The following is a 23,904-nucleotide window of genomic DNA, read 5'->3' on the forward strand; positions in this document are numbered from 1 at the left end:
AGGAGAGAGAGAGAGAGACCAAGAGGTAGAGAGGGGTGAGAGTGTGTGTTGGGGAGAGAGAGAGAGAGAGAGAGAGAGAGAGAGAGAGAGAGAGAGAGAGTGAGGGAGAGGGAGACTGACCCTGCTGAGGTCTGGGCTGAGCTCCTCCCTGGAAGATCCGGTGGGCTGTCGGGGTATGGGGCGGTGTGGAAGCTGAGGGGAAAGCAGCTGTAGGCTGCTCGCGCGTGTGGGCGCACCCTGCCCCACCACTAGTCCTGTCTCCTGCCCGTGGGTCCTGTGCCGCTCCCGTCGCACGTACATGGAGTGCCTGTGGGGGCGCTGCTGAGACGAGAAGGGGCTGGTGTAGCCCAGGCCATAGGGGAAGGACTCGTGCGGGGCAGAGAGTGTATGGGCGTGGCCTGTGCCCACTCCACCTGCCCTGGTGGGGTCCAGCGTATCGGGGGCCTTGGGTTCCTCCGGGTTCTTCTTCCGGCCAGAGGAGCGGCGGGAGTCGAGTGTGCCGCCCTCCAGGCGCGTATTGCCACGCCCGGCGGGGCTGTGGCCCTGGCGCTCCGATGTGCCGTGCCGCTCACCCCGCGGGCTACCCGGAGCCGCATTCAGGTCCAGGCAGCTGGATGGGAAGTAGCGGGATCCGGAACCGGATCCAGAGCCAGATGCAGCCTCGTCCGGGTGGAGGCGCGCCTCGGCCAGGTTCCCCATGGACTTGGCGTCGCTCAGCGCTCCATGGCTCTTGGACAGGCTGAGGAAGGATGAGGCGCTCTTCGAGGATGATGAGGATGGCATGGAGCCGTGGGAGCTCTCTGCGTAGCCGTGGTGGCCGCGTTTTTCGCCTGACTGCAGCGTGCTGGTCTTGCCCTCCAGGAAGGACGAGTGCCGGCCTGGCTTGGATGACTTGAGGTACTTGCCAGTGGAGGTATCCGGCCCACTGGCCACGCCCACTGCAGTCCCACCCTTGGGGCCCAGGGTGAAGTCAAACTCTGTCTTACCCTTGGTGTCTTTGGGGCTGAGTAGGTGTGGCAGATTGTTATTGGCTAGATCTTTGTTGCAGGACACTGAACGGTTCAGCGTCTGGCTCTGGTAGCTCTTGGGGTGCAGTGTGGGGCTCAGGCTGGCGGCCACGCCCCCAAGCCCGGACACGCCCCCGATCACGCCTCCGTTCAGGAAGCTGTCTGTGCTGCGGTGCAGGTCCTCGTGGCGTGGCAGTGATGAGCAGTCTTTACCGTTGGAGCGACGGTGACTGGAACTCTTACTGCTGCAGAGAGAGACAGAGGAGAGGAAGGAGAGAAGAGGGAGAGCGAGAGAGAAAATTAAAGAGATGGAAAGAAAGACAAGTAAAGAGATGGAGAGAAAAGAGTGAAACAGACAGAGAGAGACAGACAAAACAAGGGAGAGAAAAAAAAGTGAATGGCAAGATTTGTATCATCTATACAACTAATAATTTTTTTAGTTGGTCAGTATTGTTGATTAGTAAGTAATTATTTATTTTGTGGTACTTTTCCTACCTATTTCCCCTTTCTTCATTGTTACCGAGACTCTCTGTTCCAAGACGCAGTCTCTTCTACCAGCCACGTGAGTTTACATGTACCATGATCACTGTAATCTGCGTTCCCCCGGCTGCTGTCAGCCATAAAGGAGCTTAGCGCTGCTATTAACAAACTGCCAACTGGACGAGGTTCACCTCCTACCAACGGCACAAGATGCTGCTTTTAGGTCTAGAGATCAGGAAGCCCACAGCTCATCCAGGTCCAGCAGGGGATGGCGATCAGGGGAGCCAAATATGAGTCCAAACAACTTAAAAAATGATAATCCTCAACATACCTGGAATGGTATCCAATCAGTCACTGACTACACACCGAGCAGCACTACACCTTCAGTCACTCAGCCCTCCCTTCTGTGCTCACTTTCACCAGGGTAACACAGAACCTCCCATCAAAGCGGAGCCCCCAACCCACGATTGATCACTCACACCTTCCACCAGTGATGGGAGTATCACCCTGAGTAAAGTGGAAAGCAGCTGGCCCTGACTGCATCCCAGGCTGGGTGTTTAGAGTCTGGGCTGAACAGCTGGAGGGTGTTTAAGAGTCTGTGCTAAACACCTGGAGGATGTTTACAGTCTGTGCTGAACAGCTGAGGGTGTTTAGAGTCTGTGCTGAACAGCTGTTAGGTGTGTAGAGTCTGTGCTGAACAGCTGTTAGGTGTGTAGAGTCTGTGCTGAACATCTGGAGGGTGTTTATAGTATGTGTTGTACAACTGGCTGGGGTTTTCGGTCACTTTCGATCTGTCCTTGCCCAAGCAGTGGTTCCCATATACTGAAAGACAGCAACCACTATGCCAGTTCTAGCACATAGTCCTGCCATTGCCCTTAATGAATTCCGTTCTGTTGCCTTTATCTCATTGCTATGTGTTCTCCAAGCTCAGTAACGTGGGCATTAGCACCTCTCTCTGTAATTGGACCTTGGATGTTCTTACTAACAGAGAACAGTCTGTTAGGCTTGACAGACACACCTCCTCCACTCTTGTGATCAGACGTCCTACAGAGAGGAGGTCCAGCACCTGGTCATGTGGTGTGCCAACAATAACCTGGCCCTCAACACCCTACGTGTAAATAGCTTCAAATTCCTGGCCATACACTTCTCTGACCTCGCCTGGGTCCTAAACACCTCGACCCTGAACAAGAAGACGTGCTAGGGTCTTTACTTCCTAGAGAGGCTGTGGGAACGCTCACCTGTCTACCCAGATACTAGTGAGCTTCTATCACTGTACCACTGAGAGCATACTGACTGACTGCATCTCAGTGTGGTACGGCAGCAGCTCAGTCTGTGACCAGAAGGCCCTCCAGCAGGTGGTGAACACCGCCCGACACATCACTGGTGCCTGGCTACCCTCCACTGAGGACATTTATCAGAAACGCTGCCTACGGAGGGTGAAAAGCATCAGCAAGGACATTTCTTAAACCATCCACACACTATTCACTCTTCTTCCATCTGGGAAACGCTACAGGAGTCTTTGCTGTCACACCAGCAGGATAGCGAACAGCTTCATACCGTCAGCAGTGAAACTTCTAAACTCCTTCAAACAGCATTTTAACCTTCATACTTCCACACCTCTGAACATGGACTATCTGCACTTATTTGCACTGTCGTTTGTATATATGGTAGTGATCAGTCCCTTCTCACATTATACCTGTCTGGATTACAACAATCCATCCCTGGGGTGTGTTTTTGGATTATAACAATATACATTAATCCAGGTGGCTGGGCTCATTGATATATCTTGGATTATATAAATCCGGTTTTCTGGACTCATACACTATGCACATAATTTGCACTTTACTTTTGCTTTTTACTGTTACTGTTATTCATTGTCTTCAGCATTACATAATCTACTTGCTATTTTGCATTTCTGGTTAGATGCTAACCGTAATTTGCTGGCTTTCTACTCACACCCTGCTAAATGCCAATAAAGCGAAAACTGATCTAATCATTAGAACAGACGGTGGTGCGGTAAAGGCCCTATCTTCAGCACCGTGAGCTGGAGGCTGACCGGCTGGGTATGGTGTTGTCCCCGTGGTAGGGTTTCCTCTTGGACGAGCGTGGCACCGTGGGAGAGGGCACGGCGGGTCGCTCCATGGCTCGCAGCCCCTGGAACACGTGGTGGTTCAAGCACTGCTCGGTAAGGAAGCGCTCAGACGGGTTCAGCTGCAGAAGGCTCTGCAAGGGGCCGAACGAGATACGGTCAGCGCCCGCGAGGGACCTGCTGCAAAGCCAACTCAGGCACACAAGAAGTACGCGCACTAATGGTGGAGGGATGACTGAAGTCTGTTTTTATAGCTCCTCCACAGGGTGGTGCAGGCGTTAGCTCAGCCACAGCCCGGCTCTGTAGCCGCTGAGTGTTTTAACGGTTGACAGGACGGGCTGTGAGGGGATTTTGAAAAAGCCGCTCTAGGGTTAACAAAACTCATGAAATGTTACGAGCTGATTCTTTATGGGTGGAATAGGGCTTCTAAAAGCAGAAGAATGCTACTTTTGCATCAACTATACTTTTTACTGATCCCCAGTGGCAGTAAACATTCTGGGCTCCAGCACACCCGAAATGTAGCCGCAGTGGAAAAAACCTTTTTCAGATTTCCAGGTGACACCTTCTCCTGAGCTCAGAAAACACAGTGCTTTAATGTTATCAGGTACAACACCACAGTGCTTTACCTTTATCAGGTCCAACATTAAACCGCTAATGATGCCCAGGTATCTTCTCTCCAGTGTCTGTGGGTGGCTGACCGTTGGGAACTGTCACATAAATTTCAAGGGCAGAGAGGGGGGGGGGGGGGGGTTAGACCCATAATAGTTTGCGTTTCAGTCAATTTCCTCTTTTATTAGTTTGACAAAACTGCAGACAGGAATGAGTTCGGTCACACACACACACACACACACACACACACACACACTCTTTCAGGTTGAGTTGAAGTTGAACATGATCTCTGATGGGCTGGAAGATGTACACATGCCTGTGCTCAGTGCACTCAGGTGACTGCGGTGTCACTGTGCAGCAGATGCAGAGGACCATAACAACCTCCAGATCCTCTCCGATGCACGAACAGCACAAGCAGCCGCACTCGTGCACATGTCTGTACAAACTTCTGCAGCTTTTTAAAAAGCGTGCATACCATTTCAGTAATGAGGAGAGTAGAGAGGAGAGGGGAGAGGAGCAGAGAAGTACAAAGGGTGGGTCACTGGTAAACAGATCGGGATGGCCCTCACCCGGAGACCAGCGAAGCGTGGGTTGCTATAGAAGAGCTTCATCTGCTCAGGCGGGAGAGGACCCAGGACCTTCTGAATGGTGAAGAGCTGGTCGATCTCACTCTCGCCCGGAAACAAGGGCTGTCCATCACTCAGCTCGCCCAGAATACACCCCACTGACCACATGTCCACGGCCTTCCCGTACGGGGCCCTGCCAAACCCAGCAAGGCTCATGGTTAAGATCCTCTTAGCATGAAGAAAGGCGCCTTATATAAAGAGGGTTTGTACTGCTGTCACTCTCTCGACACATCCCTCTGTTTTTCTGCCACTTCGTGAAGGTAACTGTAGTGACTCCCACCAGCTATGACTCAGGGCTTGGACTTGGACATTTGCAAAGCTGCTTTGTGACAACAACTGTTGTAAAAAGCACTATATAAATAAACTTGACTTTGACTTTGACATCACGTGCATATCCTCTATTCGCATGTACAGTACTGCCCCAGTCACAGTCACCCCTATGCTCCTTGTTCTCCCTTCATTCCCTAGTCTCCATACACTCCTTATCCTCCCTAGTCCTCCTCCTTAGAGTCCATTCACTCCATATCCCCCCATCCTCCCTACACTCCCGATCCTTCCTACACTCCCGAACTTCCCTACACTCCCTATCCTCCTTACACTCCCGATCCTCCCTAAACCCCCGATCTTCCCCACACTCCCCATCCTCCCTACACTCCCGATCCTTCCTACACTCCCGATCTTCCCTAAACTCCCTATGCTCCCTACACTCCCGATCTTCCCTACACTCCCTATCCTCCCTACACTCCCAATCCTCCCTAAACTCCCGATCTTCCCCACATTCCCCATCCTCCCTACACTCCCTATCCTCCCTACACTCCCGATCCTTCCTAAACCCCCGATCTTCCCCACACTCCCCATCCTCCCTACACTCCCGATCCTCCCTACACTCCCAATCTTCCCTACACTCCCTATCCTCCTTACACTCCCGATCCTCCCTAAACCCCCGATCTTCCCCACACTCCCCATCCTCCCTACACTCCCGATCCTTCCTACACTCCCTATCTTCCCTAAACTCCCTATGCTCCCTACACTCCCGATCTTCCCTACACTCCCTATCCTCCCTACAATCCCGATCCTCCCTAAACTCCCGATCTTCCCCACACTCCCCATCCTCCCTAAACTCCCGATCCTCCCTATACTCACGATCTTCCCTACACTCCCTATGCTCCCTACACTCCCGATCTTCCCTACACTCCCTATCCTCCCCACACTCCCTATCCTCCCTACACTCCCGATCCTCCCTAAACTCCCGATCTTCCCCACACTCCCCATCCTCCCTAAACTCCCGATCTTCCCCACATTCCCCATCCTCCCTACACTCCCGATCCTCCCCACACTCCCGATGTTCCCTACACTCCCTATGCTCCCTACACTCCTGATCTTCCCTACACTCCCTATCCTCCCTACACTCCCAATCCTCCCTAAACTCCCGATCTTCCCCACATTCCCCATCCTCCCTACACTCCCGATCCTCCCTACATTGCCGATCTTCCCTACACTCCCGATCTTCCCTACACTCCCTATGCTCCCTACACTCCCAATCTTCCCTACACTCCCTATCCTCCCTACACTCCCGATCCTCCCTACACTCCCGATCTTCCCTCCACTCCCTATGCTCCCTACACTCCCGATCTTCCCTACACTCCCTATCCTCCCTACACTCCCGATCCTCCCTAAACTCCCGATCTTCCCTACACTCCCTATCCTCCCTACACTCCCGATCCTCCCTAAACTCCCGATCTTCCCCACACTCCCCATCCTCCCTAAACTCCCGATCCTCCCTATACTCACGATCTTCCCTACACTCCCTATGCTCCCTACACTCCCGATCTTCCCTACACTCCCTATCCTCCCCACACTCCCTATCCTCCCTACACTCCCGATCCTCCCTAAACTCCCGATCTTCCCCACACTCCCCATCCTCCCTAAACTCCCGATCTTCCCCACATTCCCCATCCTCCCTACACTCCCGATCCTCCCCACACTCCCGATGTTCCCTACACTCCCTATGCTCCCTACACTCCTGATCTTCCCTACACTCCCTATCCTCCCTACACTCCCAATCCTCCCTAAACTCCCGATCTTCCCCACATTCCCCATCCTCCCTACACTCCCGATCCTCCCTACATTGCCGATTTTCCCTACACTCCCGATCTTCCCTACACTCCCTATGCTCCCTACACTCCCAATCTTCCCTACACTCCCGATCCTCCCTACACTCCCGATCTTCCCTCCACTCCCTATGCTCCCTACACTCCCGATCTTCCCTACACTCCCTATCCTCCCTACACTCCCGATCCTCCCTAAACTCCCGATCTTCCCCATCCTACCTACACTCCTGATCCTCCCTACATTGCCAATCTTCCCTACACTCCCTATCCTCCCTACACTCCCGATCCTCCCTACATTGCCGATCTTCCCTACACTCCCTATCCTCCCTACACTCCATACACTCCTTGTCCTCCCTTCACTTAACAATAATAGAGAAATTAATCTAAAGACAAACACATAAACATTCTCACAATCAAAATAAAGTTTAAAGATAGCCCTATCAGGATGGTCTGATTGTCGTCAACAAAACCAGAGAAAAGGTGAAAGCGATGGAGGGATTTTGCAGATGAGAGCTGGTGATAGGAGACAGTGATATACGCAAAAGCGAGAGAGAGGGAGAGGAAGGAAAGAAAATAGAGAGAGAAGGAGAGGGAGAGAAGACTAGAACAGCAGAGTGAAAGACACATTTTTGCTCTGAAACACAGCGAGAGGGAGGCCGAGAACATTTGAGTGGGTGGAATTTAAATGGTGAGACTTTAAAAAAAAAAAAAAAACCCCATTCCAGTGCAGTCATCTCCTCTGGTAGCACACAACACATCATCTGAACAAAAAGGCACCAAAGAAGCTCATGGAAACTAGCAGGGTTACAATATGAACTGTGACTTTAGTCCACATAGGCACATGACACAGAAATAAAGAGTCACAGGCCTTTACTCATTACTGTGCCTTTATTATGTATGAAGAAACCCAACATATGAAGGACAGTGTTGAAGGGAACTGAGACGTGGCTAATATTTTTGTGAAACCTAAGGCTGTCTTTCATCACCAGTCCAGCTGGGATATGTGTGTGTGTTTGTGTGTTTGTGTGTGTGTGTGTGTGTGTGTGTGTGTATCTCCAAATGACACTCACCCCAGGAGCAGCTCTGGAGAACGGTACCACCTTGTGGCCACGTATTCTGTGTAATTAGCATCACTGCCTTCTGAGAGGTTACGGGCAAAACCTGGTGGAAGAGAAGTAGAGAATAAGAAAAATGGGAATGACAGAGAAACAATATATATATATATATATATATATATATATATATATATATATATAGATAGATAGATAGATAGATAGATAGATAGATAGATAGATAGATAGATAGATAGATAGATGACTGAGTGACAGTATGACAGACTCCATGACACATAGACTCCACATAAGATTCCACAACACAGTCACTGCAACTCACAGACTCTGGGATACGGGCTTCGCAAAATACTCCATGACACATAGACTCTGCAACACAGACTCTGTGTTTCACAACTCTGTGACATGCAGACTGTGACACAGACTCTGGGACACAGAGACTCCATGATATACAAACTCTGCAACACAAAATTCACAACAAATAGTCTCTGCAATACACAGACTCTGTGTCATACATAAACTGCAACAAATATATTCTGTGACACAGCCTCCACAACTCAGACCCCATGACACACAGACTCCCTGGCATATAGACTCTACCACACAGATTCTACAACACAGACTCCACAGAACAGACTATGTAACACAGACCCCATGACACACAGACTCCCTGGCATATAGACTCTGCCATACATAGATTGTGCACCACAGACTCCGCCGCACATAAACTCTACAACACACACGCGCCATGGCACAGATTTCACAGCACCTCGGTGCCCATTCACTCTGGTGATTCCCTTGACACGGTAAGCTAACGCTAATTGCAGGGCTACCTCTTTACCAGCACTCGCTGCTGAAGTCCTTCTGTCCTACTGAGCAAAATGATTCACCTGTAAATGGCTTTAGAAGAGAGTTGAACAGTGTAACGGGTGGCAGGTCTTGCCGAAGGTTGATTTGTTTGTAAATGATGTAATTTGATCTCTCTGTGGGCTCCGTCGTATGGGAGTGTTACTTGAATCCGGCTCTCACAGGATGTAATACCACTGGGTTATACGGTGCGTATAATACAACACACTCAGTTCTACTGAACTTTAAACATTCACTCCCACAGACTTTCAGCGATATTTTCTCCTTCAAACCACAATGGAAGTGGCTCTTTTCTTCCCCGCTACAACTCCCCTCCTCTGCCCCTCTGTCTTTCTCTGTCTCTCCCATATCTCTGGTTAATAGCACTGTTGAAGTGGTTGCTGTCTCTCCCCCGGAAAGCCTGATGAAACCCTGCTGTTTTACTGCACTTTGCCCCAGATGTCCATTACAAGGCTCGCTGTTCTGCACTCTTGTTTGGTTCATGCTATTTGTTCTGCTGACTGAATAACAAACAAAAAATGGCCCTGAGGTAGAGAAAGGCGCAATATGAATAAACCATCTGCATTATCATTACGATTATTCAAATAAAGAAAAAGAGACCGGTGACGTGAGTGACTATGGACAATACACAAACTGCTCAATTAATCGAGCTGTGCTTCCTGGGCTAAAAATATAAGGAGTCTTTGAGAGAGAAGTGTGTAGTTGCAGACCCAGTGAGTCATGCAATTTCTCCATGGCAGTCAGTGAGCTGCTGCTGAATTCATATGATGCGTGACTTTTTTTCTGTGCAGTAACACTCATCCTCCAGCAGGTGGGGCATCGTGTTCTCAGGTAGAATCATTGTGCGTAGTCAGCCAGTTCTATACACGTGAGTATGACTCCTAGTTTGGTGAGGAACGTAGGCTTTTGCAGAGCTGAGGTGACATCAAATTCTAATTGGTTGGTAAATCTGTGGTGACAGAGACCGTCACCCCCTGAAGGAGAGAGGTTTATGTGATGGGGATCGTCACTTCAGGCAGGGGAGGTAGGTGGTCTGGCCACTTCACCTTTGGGCGAGTGGTGAAGGCACACCTTTTCCACCTGTAAAACTTGCGCTTGAGACCCAGGTGTGGTCGCTGTCTTCAGCCTTCACAAATGAAGACAGTGTGACGGAGACCGTCACTCTACGAAGGAGATGGTGGTGTGATGGAGAACGTCATTCAGGAAGGTGAAACATGTGCCCCTGCTGCTGTTGGACCTGGGTTTGAGACCCAGGTGTGGTTGCTGCCTTCAGCCTTCATCACAAAATCACACAGCATAAAGTCTACTATGCTATTCATATGTGATATGGGGCCAGTTCTGAGTCAAGGATCTCACACAGTGAATTGTGTAAATAAGGGTATCAGAGATTAGTTGAATGCAGGTTAGATAGGTCAGCTCACCAAAATCACACAGCTTGAGGATATCATTAGAGCTGATGAGGAGATTTTCTGGCTTGATGTCTAAGAGGAGACACAGAGATGATGCCAGCATGTGGTAAGGTGCAGAAAATAAGAGTATACCACTGTTATGTCTGAGAAGCTCTGAATAAGAACAAAAATAGCAGTGATTTGAAATCACACTGATCCCAAAGCAGGAACCAGCAGTCAGGAGCAGCTCCTGCCTGAGGCCTTTCTCACCTCTGTGTACAATCTCGTTCTTATGGCACCAGTGGATGGCTCTAATCAGCTGGTAGATGTAGTTGCGGACCTTGTCGGGCGGTGCGCCATTGGGCATCTCCTCCAGCAGCTCCAGCATGTTCTGTAGTGGCACACGCCAAAGCAATCGCACATGGGTCACCTTCATTCATTTGATATGATATCAAGACAGTTAGCCTGGCAATGTTTATAAGGCCATTAGCATTTACTGAGGAATGCACTAGACATTCACACTGAACAGTTCATTTTCTTGTGCTCACTAAAGCATAAAATACCAAATTACACAATTCAAACCAGAGACAGTACGATCTATGGACTAATTAAACAATATACACTTAACATACATACTTTATACATAATGTGCCCAGAGCTGGTGCGAGTGTGATCTAGTGCAGGCCCTGAGCTGGTGCGAGCTGTAATCTGGTATGAGCTGTTATCTGGTGTAAGATAGGATCTGGTGCAGGCCCTCAGCTGGTAAGAGCTGTGATCTGTGCAATGGGTTTAACATTCTCTGAATAATTAACAGGTAAACAATAGGAAACGTACAAGTGTTAGATTTGACATTCTCCCGGTAATTACCAGCTAAACACCAGTTAAAGCATGAGTGTTGGATTTGACATTCTCCTGATAATTACCAGGTAAACACCAGGTAAAGTATGAGTGATGGATTTGACATTCTCCCAATAATTACCAGGTAAACACCAAGTAAACATGAGTGTTGGATTTGACATCTCCTAATAATTACCAGGTAAACACCAGGTAAAGCATGAGTGTTGGATTTGACATTCTCCAGATAAGTACCAAGTAAACACCCGGTAAACTGACTCCTCATGGTCCAGCAGCAGGTCCAGCCTGTGCTTCACATACTGCACTTCCATGTTTTTAAATATAATGGGCAAACCAGCATAGGATATGTCCTCGGCGTAAACCAGCCCTGGGCTTACCTCAGCATACACCAGTCCTGGGTAAACACTACAGGAAGCTTACAGTTTGCACTGACCTTCTCCACATATTCAAATACTAGGTAGAGTTTCCCACGGCGACGGAACGCCTCCTTCAGCTCCACGATGTTCTCCTGCTTGAGTGTGCGGAGCATCTTCAGCTCCCGCAGGGTTGTTTCTTTCACCTCCTCATTCTCTGCAAGGCGGGTGGAGGTGGGGGGGGGGGGTTATCAGCCAGGAACCAGAGCACAGCTATCCATTATAAAACCATATAACAGCATTGCTACACAGTTTATAAGGCTGAAAACTGTCAACTAGGGCCTTCCTAAGAAGATTTATTTATTTATTTTTTTTTACAAATTTTAGAACACTGTATGAGAGTGCCAGACTATCGCTGACAACTTACTAGCACACATTAGCATGCATTAACAATTAAAATGGTACAGATCATTTGTTGGCTAAGATGATATATTAGGTAAGTGTAATTTGCATAGTTGTAATCATTAGAATACTGAAGGTGCTAGTGCAGCAAATAAGGGGAGAGAGAAAAGGGGTGCCAGCCAATCAACAGTGCCAGATAATCAACAGTGCCAGCCAATAAATAGCATTATTCAGCCATGATTTACCTTCACTGTCCTTAAACTTCTTTATGGCCACAAGTTCCTTTGTCTCCTGCGAAACAGATATGCAAAGTAGTTAAGCGCAGCATGATCAGAAAGGGTTCATCTCTCTAACTACTGAAACCCAAGGGCTGTGAATGAGGGATTATTTTTCAGATGTAGATTAGGTCTAGCCCTATACTTTAATGGACCTTCAAATGAAAATAGTCAGTGATTGTATCCCAGGATCAGGCTTTCGTCTTAATCCTGACTGTAGCCCAGGATTCGGGTTAGTTCTTACCCAAACAGGTCCTAAGGGTTCGGTCTAACATGCCACCTCTTCAAATGAAACACAATGAAGCTTCCAGAAGAACCTCCTCACACGAAGCCTACTAATTATAAAAGTTATATTTCACAGTTGCGACGTGAATTGTGGCTGAATCTAAACCACTGTCTGTTGTTTCCATTTAAAGCCGAACTGTCAAAGCACCTCTTATTACTAGAGATATTACTAATTTAGAATTATAGTTATTACTAATTAGTATTAGCATTATAATGATGGTATAATGATGGAGCAGGACTGGTAGTGGTGGGTTGCAGACTCCAGCACTGAAGCTGAATCACACTTGTTGGGGCCTTGCTGCTCTAGGTGTTGACGTCTGCTCATCATTCTCCGCCCTGTCACGCTCCTGTTTCACTATAACCCCCCTTTGCAGTGACATGGCAGGCTAACGCTAACGGCAGAAGCTGCGCAGCACAACCACTTTACCAGCACTCACTGCTGAAGTCCTTCTGTCCTAACAAGCAAAATGATTCACTCTAGATGGCTCTAGAAGGAGGTGAACAGTGTAATGGACAGCAGAAGGTTGATTTATTTGCAAATTATGTAATTTGATCTCACTGTGGGATCCTCGATGTGTTACTCAAAACCAGTTTTGGTGACTTAGACACACAGGTGTGTGCAGCGCATTAACACAGCCAGTCTACTCTGCTTTACATGGCAGTTTGTTTGGTTAACGTCCACACTTCATGGCCATGTGTGCCACTGGATGCCTGAATTACGCTGTTGTCTGCTGGAGCCAGTGCCTTAATAGGCATGCTTGTCACCACCCTGCCTCTTCAGAGACTAAATGCCCACTCCCTCTCACCACCCCACATTTCTCAAGCTCAAAATATGCATATGACCAGCAATAATGAAGGAAGCATTATCAGTAGCATCATCGGCTCCTAATATTATTATTAGAGGAGTTCCATGGGAATTGGTGTTATGATGTAACAATAACATCTAGTAAGATCTACCATTTACTGCATCCTAGAACTGCATGTAGAATCCTGGAACCTTGCATTCCCAAAAAGGCTCACTTCTCTCCTGGCTAATCACTGTCACAATGACAAGCCCCACAGAGCTCATCTGACTCCAGCCTTCATCTTATCTCAGCAGCCAGCTGTGCTGTAACAGGCACTTTGAAGTCCTCATCTCAGCTTTCCACTACTTGGTGTCCTCGCTTCAAAAGACAACACGGCAGGGCTGCTCGAATCGTGAGCGATTCTGGGGCATGGCAGAGTCGTTAGCCTAGAGCAGGAAGTTCTCTTCACTGCACTGCTACGCAGCCAGCATGGGATGTTAGTGGAAGCGTCTTGCTACTGTATTGCGCAGGGGAGTGGGAGTTGTGACAACAGAGCTGACCTGTTCTACTAGAGATCAAAGTAAAATGTTTGAACTGTAGCCATGTTCAACAGAATCACTGTACATTTTAGTACATATCATACAGGCCTCATGAAAAGATTTTCCCAGCGTTCACTGTTCCAAGTCAGCCTTTTTATCCCGGTCTCATTTAGTAGACCTGGATGCAAATGTAATTAGGCCAATCCACAAAAAATCCACAAAAACCACAGCAACGCTATGCTATGATCAAAGTTGACCACGATGCAACACAGTGACATGCGCTGCAGCCGTGTATCACCACATGTCTGCTGCGTTCCAATCCGCACACGCTCACAACGTCCCCATTATTCTGCACAGAGGCATCCCCTCTTAGGACAGAGGACAATGGCTCTCAGATCAGCATACCAGGGCTGCCTGTTCATGAGGCGTGCTGCGTGCTGTGGCCACTTCAACGGCCAACCAGAAGCTGGAGACCCCAGCCATGCTGAGAAGACAAAGAGTCAGGGCTTCGGAAAGTACAGTCACACACTCAGAGCTCAAAAACCCTCCTTTCCTCAACATACCTGCTAATCATCGAACCCTTCAGGAATTGATACAAATGAGCTGGGGGATACTAAACCCATGCGACACTGAGATGCTGCAGGGCCGTACGGAAGTAGCAGCGTTATAACATGATACGCTAACACACCCAGCCTAGGTAGCAGTGCAGGTAACTGTACCTGGAGCATACTATTTCTGTGTAGAATTACAGCGTGGGCAAGTGTGCGGTGTGACTATATGTGAGAGGCTGAACACGGACGCAGAAGAAACAGGGCTAGCTGGGGGGCCCGCAAGGATCACATACACTTCACCACCTTCATTTACAACCTACTGCAGCATGCACACTCCAAATGTCAAGTCTATGGGCACACCTGCCCATACATACTCCTGTAGGTAGAACTCAGCACTAATAACAACAAGGCCATGGGTTCAATTTCCAGGGAGAACATGTACTATCTTACTGATAACTTTTTAAGTTGCTCTGTATAAGAGGTTCTGCCAAATGCCATAAACATAAATAGCTGCTGATAAAAGACAGAATTACAAGGTATAGGATTCTGGTGCTTTCAGGAGGAAAGATCCTGTGTAGGCCAGAGAAAGCTAAGCGTAGACAGTCCGTGGACAATCTGTATATGGTCATTGAATAGTCTGTGAATAGACTGACTGTGAAGCTATTTCACAGATAGCCATGCTCTTACAAACGGGTGATAAGCGGAGAATGCTCAATTGTAATAAACATTTAGTATTAAGTATGCAAACTAGTGTGAATTTTTAAACAAGTTTCAGAAAAACCCTGCTGCTTCAGAGTGTTGATTATGAAAGTCTCTAGCAGGAGTATGTCCTTTGACACCAGTGTGGCTAGGATCCAGTGGCAATAAATGCAGTCCGAGGCAGCACATCATGGCTCATCATTACGGTTCAGACCCAAAACACAACACAGTCCACAAGGGGCTGGGATTCGGGCCAGACCAGTGCTTACACTGTGACAACCAGCGCCGTTCCAGCGCCGTTCACACACACACACACACACACACACAGAGAGAATTACAGCTTCAATTTAATTGCAACTTAATTACTAGAGGATTGGATTCCCTGGATTGTTGAATTTGGAAATTAAAAGCTCCAAGATTCAGGGAAGTTCTTGATTTCTCATTGTTTTCCATCTCATGAGATTTCGGCCCTGTTTGGTACTGTTTGTTGTCACTGGGACAGTTACTATGTTTTGGTGTCCATGGTGCATATAAAATATAAAGATAATGAGAATGTTTATACATAGCATGTGGCTGGTGAGTCATTTATTCACCGTATACAACAGTCACGATGGAGCCTAGGGAAGGTGCTCAGACTTTTGGAGGCGTCCAGATTCTCTCAAAAATCACCCCTGCACACACTGTGGGATTTTCTGTGATTCAGCAAAATACCCACTCACTATTTGCAGAACTAGTGATCCTTGATTTTGACACAGAGGACCTGATAATTAATTGTAACTTTCACAGTTAATTCACTTTGTATATGAAAATTGTAATGTCATGCATTATTATGTCTGCACACTCCTAGATGCACATTTCCATACTTTCTGAATATGGAAGGTTCATAGAAGGCTTATAGATACACCCCAGTGCACACAGTAGAAGTGTGGGCAGCTAATGATACAATGTTCACAATCTAACTTTTCAAAAGCCTAATGGCTTTTGGAGAACCTTCCAGAATTCAATACACTTTTTGAAGTCCAGTAAACCTGTTCTTTCACAAAAACAAAAAAACAAGGAAAATTGTCACACTACCACCAGTGCCAATTCACCTTTACTTCATTTAGCAGGAACCAAACAATTATGCCCTATTTCAAATTTCACTTACGTCTTACGATATTGTAATTTTAACAATCTTAGAAGTGAATCAGTTGTGTAGAAGTAGCTAATTTACAAGTATGCAGTGTATCAGTCATTAAAATTATAATATCATCAGGTGACATTACAAGAATAAAATATATGTCCGTTTAATAAGCTTGCTAAACATCTGTTTTACCTATGAAAAGTACCCAGATTCAATACTACATTCAGTCAAAACAGGAGCTCTGCATTATTCAAAAGTGTGATTTCAGAGGCAGACAGTCATTATTATATTTCCATATTCTCATAAACCATAAAACTAGTGGTGTAAAAATGCAATGATACATCTTTTATTTAGTATATTCACGATGAATGAAAATGAATCATGGTGAAATCTGAGATTTCATGAAGCAATTAATTATTTCTTTGTTAGTTTTAAACCCGTAATGACCTATTTTTCATGTTAGTATAAGCAGCCCACATCTAATAACAACAGCTCAGTTTCTGCTTCTCTTTGGAATGAGTTACTGCAGGACATTTTGGTGTGTGGAAATAAAATAGGCTAAATTTAACTCCTAACTGTGCCAAGGTAAATTATGACAGCTTGCTGGATGTTTGCAATCAAAACTTCTTTGAGACTGTAGTGACTACTAGCAGTGATGCCATAATCTGTCATCTGTTCCACACTCGCTGGAATGTTGTATTAAGTATGATAGAAGATGATTTATCTGGTTCTTTGTTGTTTTTTCTTTGTTCTTCTTTGTTCTTTTTAGCTGTTAAAAGTATTTTTCCAGTTTTGACCTTGTGTGTTTCTAGTTTACGGTCATGGACTAGCTCTGTGCTAACTCTGCCTGGGCTTCCACTGCTGTTCCTAACGGGGCCATGATTCCTGGTGAAGGCCTGGAGATTTCACACTTCTCTCCAGCCACCTCCAGTTCCCGTGTTTTACAGCTACTCACCACTGACATCACCAGGCCAGTGTGAACGAGGTGCTGATACAAAAACCTGGCAATTTAACGCAGTCTGGGCCACATGGGTGAGATATTTCTTATGTTCTCTGGTACTGAGAAACAGAGGGTATTTGACAGTGAAAATATTTCATTTTTAACCAATCATTTTTAGCATTATAAGAAAAACTGAGAATTTGCATTAGAATTTACCTTTTAAAAACTTTTTTTTTTTTAGAATTTATGTAGAAGTAGACAGATTAAATACTTCAGTAGTGGCACACTATAATTTTGGTATTGCAATCATGCACAGGATATACTGTCAAATATCCGGTGCCAAACCATTAGAGATTCACATAGGGCCCAGCCTTCCCACTTCATAACAGAAACCTCAGCCTCGCAACCACACAAGCTCTTCACAGGGGTCAACAGATAGGCGCCTTCCTTCCTTTGTGTTTCATCAAATTAAGCCCACAGCACCTCCAGAAGGCTCAGCAGTGCGCTCTGGTGTCCCACCCCAGCCCCTCCAAGCCCACTCCTAAACCGACCACATACAAAACATCTTTAAACGTAAACCCACAGTCATCCCTAGTGACCGAATCTAGCTCCACTGACATCATTAATGCTATGTGCAATCTGTCTGCCATCTGTCTGTTGTCTGTATTTCATATGGATTGTTTCCACTTATGTTCTTCTATTGTGCTGCACCATGTCCTGGAGGAGTGCTATTTTGTTTCACAGTATACCTGTATATAGCTGAAATGACAATGGAAAGCCTCTTGACTCTTTTTGCAGGTTCAGTGCCGCCAGTTCCTCATGGGCTTTACGCACTACACCACCAGCACACGCTGAATTAATCTCACTTCCTAGACCGAGTAAAATCCATACTGCACCCAGCCCCACTGGCACTGGTAATGTGTACTCAGTGCTGCCTGTTCTAAATGGAGTTTACCTAATACACCACCAAGCATTCCCCAACACAGCAGGTCCATACTAGCCTCCTCGGTGATTAAGGTCTTACCCAGCCCACTGCCACTTAATGCATGCTTAGTGCCACCGATTCCATCTGGATCTACCACTGTCCACATGACAACGACATGACAACAATCCCCTCAGGCCTTCATGTACCTGAACAACTCCTGCTCAGGCCTTCAAGTACCTGAGACACCGAACACCTCAGCCATTCCATCCTTATAATGCATTTCCCCAACTGGCCTGTGTTCTCCTCATCCACAGCCACAGACTAGCCCTTCCAGCTACTTCAGTTAATTCCTTCACAGCTACCCTTGGCTTACAGTCTCTAAAAGCAAACCACAAGCAAGAATGTGGCAGACAGCTACAAATCCCCTAGCACCTATCTCTACTGGCCTTATATGCGCCTGCCACCCACATCCTCTCACCTCAGCCACCATGTCTGCTTATTTCAGCTTCTTCTTTTTGAATGCTTCATCCACCGCATCCTCAAATGGAACTGCTAACTCTATAAAATAAACTAGAGCACAACACCATATCCAGCCTCAGAGTCGTTAAAGCAGCACACTGTGGAACCTGTAGGTTTTCACCTACATCCAATACAAATTTACAGTCTTGCGATTTCCTACGGATATTTATAGCCAGTGCTTGCTCTCCAGTACACTGCACCTCACACACAAACCTAATCATTCTGTTCATATCACTACTGGGCACAGGGATAACCTCTATGTTCTTATTATTGAACAAACAAGCTAGTGAGCTAAGCGTCTGATTATGTCTCCGTGTATATCATCCCTGCGACAAACTAACCTTACATGTATAATATGACGATGGACTGTACACACTAGTTAAGCACCCTAGATACAACACAAGAACATGGTACACTGAAACATACGTGTTTCATACATGCTGGGCTCAATAGCATAGTGATAACATAACCTGTATTGTCTTTGCATTTTGTACTATGCTGGGTAATCTGCCTTCACCAGTCTTTATTCATCTGGTTTATATTTACTGGGGGCAGAAACGGGGTAAAAATGCAGCCTCAATGACCCGTTTGTTAAAACATTATTGAGGTAAACATCAATTGCTTTTCACCGAACAGCGAACATGCTATTAATAGAGCAGACATGCCTTCTGAGCATGCACGACGGTGCAGCTAATGCTCGCGATCAAGCTTCCCGCTTTGACATCAGCCTGACATGTGGTTGATTTGCTGAAATCTGCTGCGTATTATATTAGACTGACATGGTGAAAACCTATGTGCAATCAACTGTCAGCTCAGCTCAAAATAGGAGTTCATTCTGTCGGATGTCAGTAAACAACTTTTTGGTGAATCCCCCTTACTATTTCACATTGATCCCATGTACATTGTTAAATTTAAAATGATCATCAGCAGTCATACAATTGTTGAAGATCCAATTACTGAATATACAGTATGTCATACAGATATAAAAACAAATATAAAAACAGAATTAAAAAACAGCAGTACATGTTTTTGGCCTTTATGTTAGTGTTCCATGCACCTTTTCCTCTCTTCCAATCTTTTTCCCTTTTTATTAATCTTACTTTCTAAAAAACTTCATACTTATGTAACACAATGTTGGCTCAAGGCATTTCGCTTTACAGTACAAGTGATGACAGAGGTTGGTCATGTGGTCCATACACCTGGGGCAGCAAATGACTTCAGTACAGCCTCCAAACAAACCTCCATTCACACCAAGCTCATCCACAACAGCTGGGATGTTAATGGAAAGTAAAATGTACTGAATTACAGCCTTGTCGATATCATACTGGCCTTCGCTGTGATAACAGTTCCCTTTAAGTGTGTTTAGTGGTAAGTGATGGTGCTGGTCCCACAGTGCACAGCTCTGCTCAGGATAGCTACTACTACCACATCAGAATATTTCTGAACAGCCAAAGTTCCCACTCAAGGTGACCTATTTAATCCCAGTGCACACAAACACACACACACACACACACACACACACACACACACACGCACACACACTCTTGTTAACTATCTATGTAGCGACCTTCCATTGAAACAATGATTTTTGTAGCTAAATGATACTACACCTACACATAACCCTAACCATAACCTCAGTAACCAAAAGGAAACTGTTTGGCTCTTTAGGTTCTTCTAAATGAAAGCACCAGTTGTTGTTTAAAAAAAAGTATGTGTACCTTTGAGGACCACAAGGGGGTCCTCACTAGGTCAACAATGTCAGATGTTCCTATCATTGTTGGCACATTTGGTCTGCATGGAGATAATATAAATATGTATGCACATGCACGCAACCTCTCTTCTTCCTGCCAGATTCAGATACAGTACTGGAAATTTAACAGTTCTAGACCATTGGGGCACAGTCTTTTCATTTCACAAACACATGGTTTTCCACAGAGTCCCACACAGCACTAGAGTATACTAGGTTCTACAGTATACTACAGCCTGCTTTTATACAACATACCAACATTTCCCTGTAGACAATCAACATGTCTGACTATTCCACATGATAAAGATCAACAGACATAACAGCCTGCTTCTACGGTTATACAGTATACTACAGCCTGCTTTATTAGATTCTGCAGTATACTACAGCTTGGTTTAGTCGACTCTACAACATACAGTGTGCTTTAATAGTGTATGCAAAGCACTGTAGCAGATCTGCATATCAAGTTGGTTATTCGAGCTATCAATGTCACTTGAATCACTAGGCACAGTGCTGAAAAAAACTGCAAATCAAACAACAGTTTCAATTATGCAATGTACGTCTGCCTTTTCATTACAGCACAAAAAACAGTCCCACAGAAACCAGCCTGCAATCAGGACATATATAATCATGGGTTCTGTAATCATGTGATCTGTAATCAGCGGTTATGAAGTCAGAAGATGTGTAATCACAGGTTCTACAATCAGAAAACCTTTAATCATTGGTTCTGTAAGCAGGAGATTTGTAATCAGGGAATCTATAACCATGGGTACTGTAAACAGGGGATCTGTAATCATGGAATCTATAATCATGAGTTCTGTAATCAGGGAATCTGTAATCGGGGGATCTGTAATCCAGGGTTCTGTAATCATTTATGTTGATGTTAAACATTTGTGAGAAATTTAAATGTAACATTCCTACTTTCAGTGACTCTAACATGACCAAATTTTCAATACACAAGATGGCGCTGCCAAAGAAAGTGAATGAACAAGTAGTAACTTGTGTCCACCTTGGCCCCTGACAATAGGCCATTCAGCTCCCTCTCTCTGTGGGAGAGGACTACTCACAAAGGCTTTGGGAGGACAAGTGAAAAGTCAGTGCCAATAAGCAAAGACAACGACTTTCTTGGTAACTGACCAAGAACTGGGGTTAGGGTTACAGTTTGTGATATTCCCAGATTCCCTGTGGTATTCTCAGTTTCCCTGTAGACAATCAACATGTCTGACTATTCCACATGATAAAGATCAACAGACATAAGCTACAAGCAACACTTAGTTAAGGAATGACCTTCTAACCACTGAATTAAGTTTATAAATACCCAGCCAACACTTAGTTATGGAATGACCTTCTAACCACTGAGTCAAGCTTATAAATACTCAACCAACACTTATGATATCAGTGGTAAGTGTAAGCCAACTGACCATCTTTATTTCAAAGGTGTAGCAACACAGGATCTTTGTGATAGACATGTACGTTGATGTCAGAAGGCTTACCACATCACCTGTAGTGTTCTTACAAAAAGACCACCATAGGCGTGAGATGTCATGCTCCACTTCATACTCTCAGTAAAGAAGCATCTCACTTAAAGCTAATGTTCCGTGTGCAATACGTTTTGTAATGCACCTCAGAGTTAGAGCTGTACAATACTGACAGAGAACAAGGTTAGGATTACAGACTGCATTTGTGAGATCTTGCCATATATTAAAAATTGATTTGTGAATGTCTGATATGACAGAATGAAGAATCCATTATTTGGGCCAAAATTATTTATGGTTTATCGTAGGGAATATTAGGTTATAAATCTACCACCCCTCAAAATAGAGACATCCTCCATGTAACTACCTCTTTATATAAGTTGTGGCTTTAATGCTGAATAATTTATCTCTGAGTCAAATAGACTGCTCAGGCATGGAAAGGTAGTCCCAACATGGAATGTTCATCCAGTGCAGCCTATTCCTGATAATGGTGCAACTCTGTGCTGCAAAGCCTGTAAATAGCTTATGGGTGTATTTGTGAAGGACAGTAATGAGAGCTAGTGTGGGTATAGACCCCCCCACCCCCACCCCACTAAATAAAAAGCCTTTCTGGCTCTCAGCTCGAATATTCAACGTCTTTAATGAACAGACAATGAAAAAAGGTAGAAAAGAAAAAAAAAGGCTGACTGACCAATTACCAAAAAACAGGGTTCCCGGTGGGGAGTGCACACTCCATAAAAATACATCAAGCATGTGAATCTTTCCCATTTCATCATTATTACATTACACAGAAATCCAATTTTTTGGACTTAGAGTACAATACAGCAACTACAAATGCAAATGAAATATTTTACATATTCCCTTGTAATAGATTTTAGCATTCGTCATGGTTTATTGCATAGTACCTATTTATATATTATATTATTAACAGTCACTAAATGACAACATGAAGAACAACAGTCATTAAATGTTTTATGGCTGAAAAAACCTTAATTTTTGGACATAAAACAATAACAAATACTTGTTACCTCAAGCTGAAATACAGCAAACAAGTCTTTGAATTTATTTCAACACCATATATATTCTAACATACTGTTTATCCAAATCTTTCCTATGCAAAATTATAAACAATAAAAAATAATAAACACAAGCCCCAGATGAATCACATATGAAGTGCACTTTGGAATAATACATGTGACCACACCCACATCTCTGAGGCGACAGCGTAGAGGTCACGTGGGTCGGCTGGGCAACCAGCCCAAATCTTATCCGTATACTGACATTCGTCACGCACAGGTGCCGAGCCCTGTGCTGAAGCCTAGCAGGGCATGATGGCAGACTGGGGCACAAACATCTGCCCCTCCCACCCTGCTAGAGGATACAGGGAACATCACCATGACCACAGGGCAGAGGAAGCCTTAAACAGCAGGTATTTGCATACTTTGCATACTGATTAATTCAGGCCCTCTACAATGGCATGATCATAAAGGAATTTATATATATTTGGATATTTTTGAATATGTTTGGATTTGCAGACCATCCTAACTAAAAACTTGTTTTGTTTTGTTTTGGTTTTTTATTGTTTTTTTTATCACAAGCAGTCAGATCATCCAGCAACTCAAGTCTGTATTCTGTGATTCAAGAATCAAGATATTCCATCAGAATATCTGCATGGAGCTCAGTGAGAGCTGCTCTAATCTTGCTTTTCTGACTGAGAGAGAAATGCAGAGTCAGGCCACCTCACAGACTAAAACATATTACATTGAGAATTGTAACTCTCCAGGACAGCACCCACCTTACAATACCAACTTCACAATACCAAATGACTTTCAATCTTAGGACCACCTCAAGTATAATGTTCTTGTGTTTTGCACAGAGGCATAGACGCTTCATATTCATAATCAGACCAGCAGTTTGTTGATCTAATTGTGTAGGGAGTGTTTTGGTGTTGTCTAATAGGTAGTACAGTTCCACACTTGTACAAATTCCATATGTGTACACATACTTGTGTACAAAAATCTATATAGCTGCCATATGGCAAGCAGAAATATAATTTGTAGTAAGCAAACAGCAATTCTTTTGCATACAAAGCATTGAGTGATACAATCAAAATTCGTACCATGAGCGAATAAACTGGAATCAACCAAACAGCCATCTGAGAGCTCCAGTGCTCTCAGACTGACACCC

At 45.3% G+C, this 23,904-nt stretch overlaps 1 protein-coding gene across 9 annotated transcripts in view; it reads right to left on the reverse strand.

Moving 5' to 3' along the window:
• cdkl5 (cyclin dependent kinase like 5) overlaps window positions 1-23,904 on the reverse strand; it is a 40,589-nt gene that overhangs the window by 11,687 nt on the left and 4,998 nt on the right. For 7 of the 9 annotated variants that reach the window (XM_081706155.1, XM_081706152.1, XM_081706154.1 and 4 more), the window contains exons 4-12: window positions 12,103-12,148; window positions 11,536-11,672; window positions 10,518-10,638; window positions 10,281-10,340; window positions 7,993-8,083; window positions 4,755-4,944; window positions 4,203-4,283; window positions 3,544-3,710; window positions 121-1,252 (exon numbers count right to left, since the gene is read on the reverse strand). In XM_081706155.1, the coding sequence (XP_081562281.1) occupies window positions 121-1,252; window positions 3,544-3,710; window positions 4,203-4,283; window positions 4,755-4,944; window positions 7,993-8,083; window positions 10,281-10,340; window positions 10,518-10,638; window positions 11,536-11,672; window positions 12,103-12,148 (2,025 nt within the window). Of the gene's footprint in view, window positions 1-120; window positions 1,253-3,543; window positions 3,711-4,202; window positions 4,284-4,754; window positions 4,945-7,992; window positions 8,084-8,882; window positions 10,247-10,280; window positions 10,341-10,517; window positions 10,639-11,535; window positions 11,673-12,102; window positions 12,149-23,904 lie in introns of those variants that run through there. The other 2 variants (XM_081706150.1, XM_081706156.1) reach the window with 2 other exon arrangements.

This window comes from Electrophorus electricus, chromosome 23 (genome assembly GCF_041902795.1).
Source record: "Electrophorus electricus isolate QZ-2024a chromosome 23, ASM4190279v1, whole genome shotgun sequence".
Classification (NCBI taxonomy): Eukaryota; Metazoa; Chordata; class Actinopteri; order Gymnotiformes; family Gymnotidae; genus Electrophorus; species Electrophorus electricus.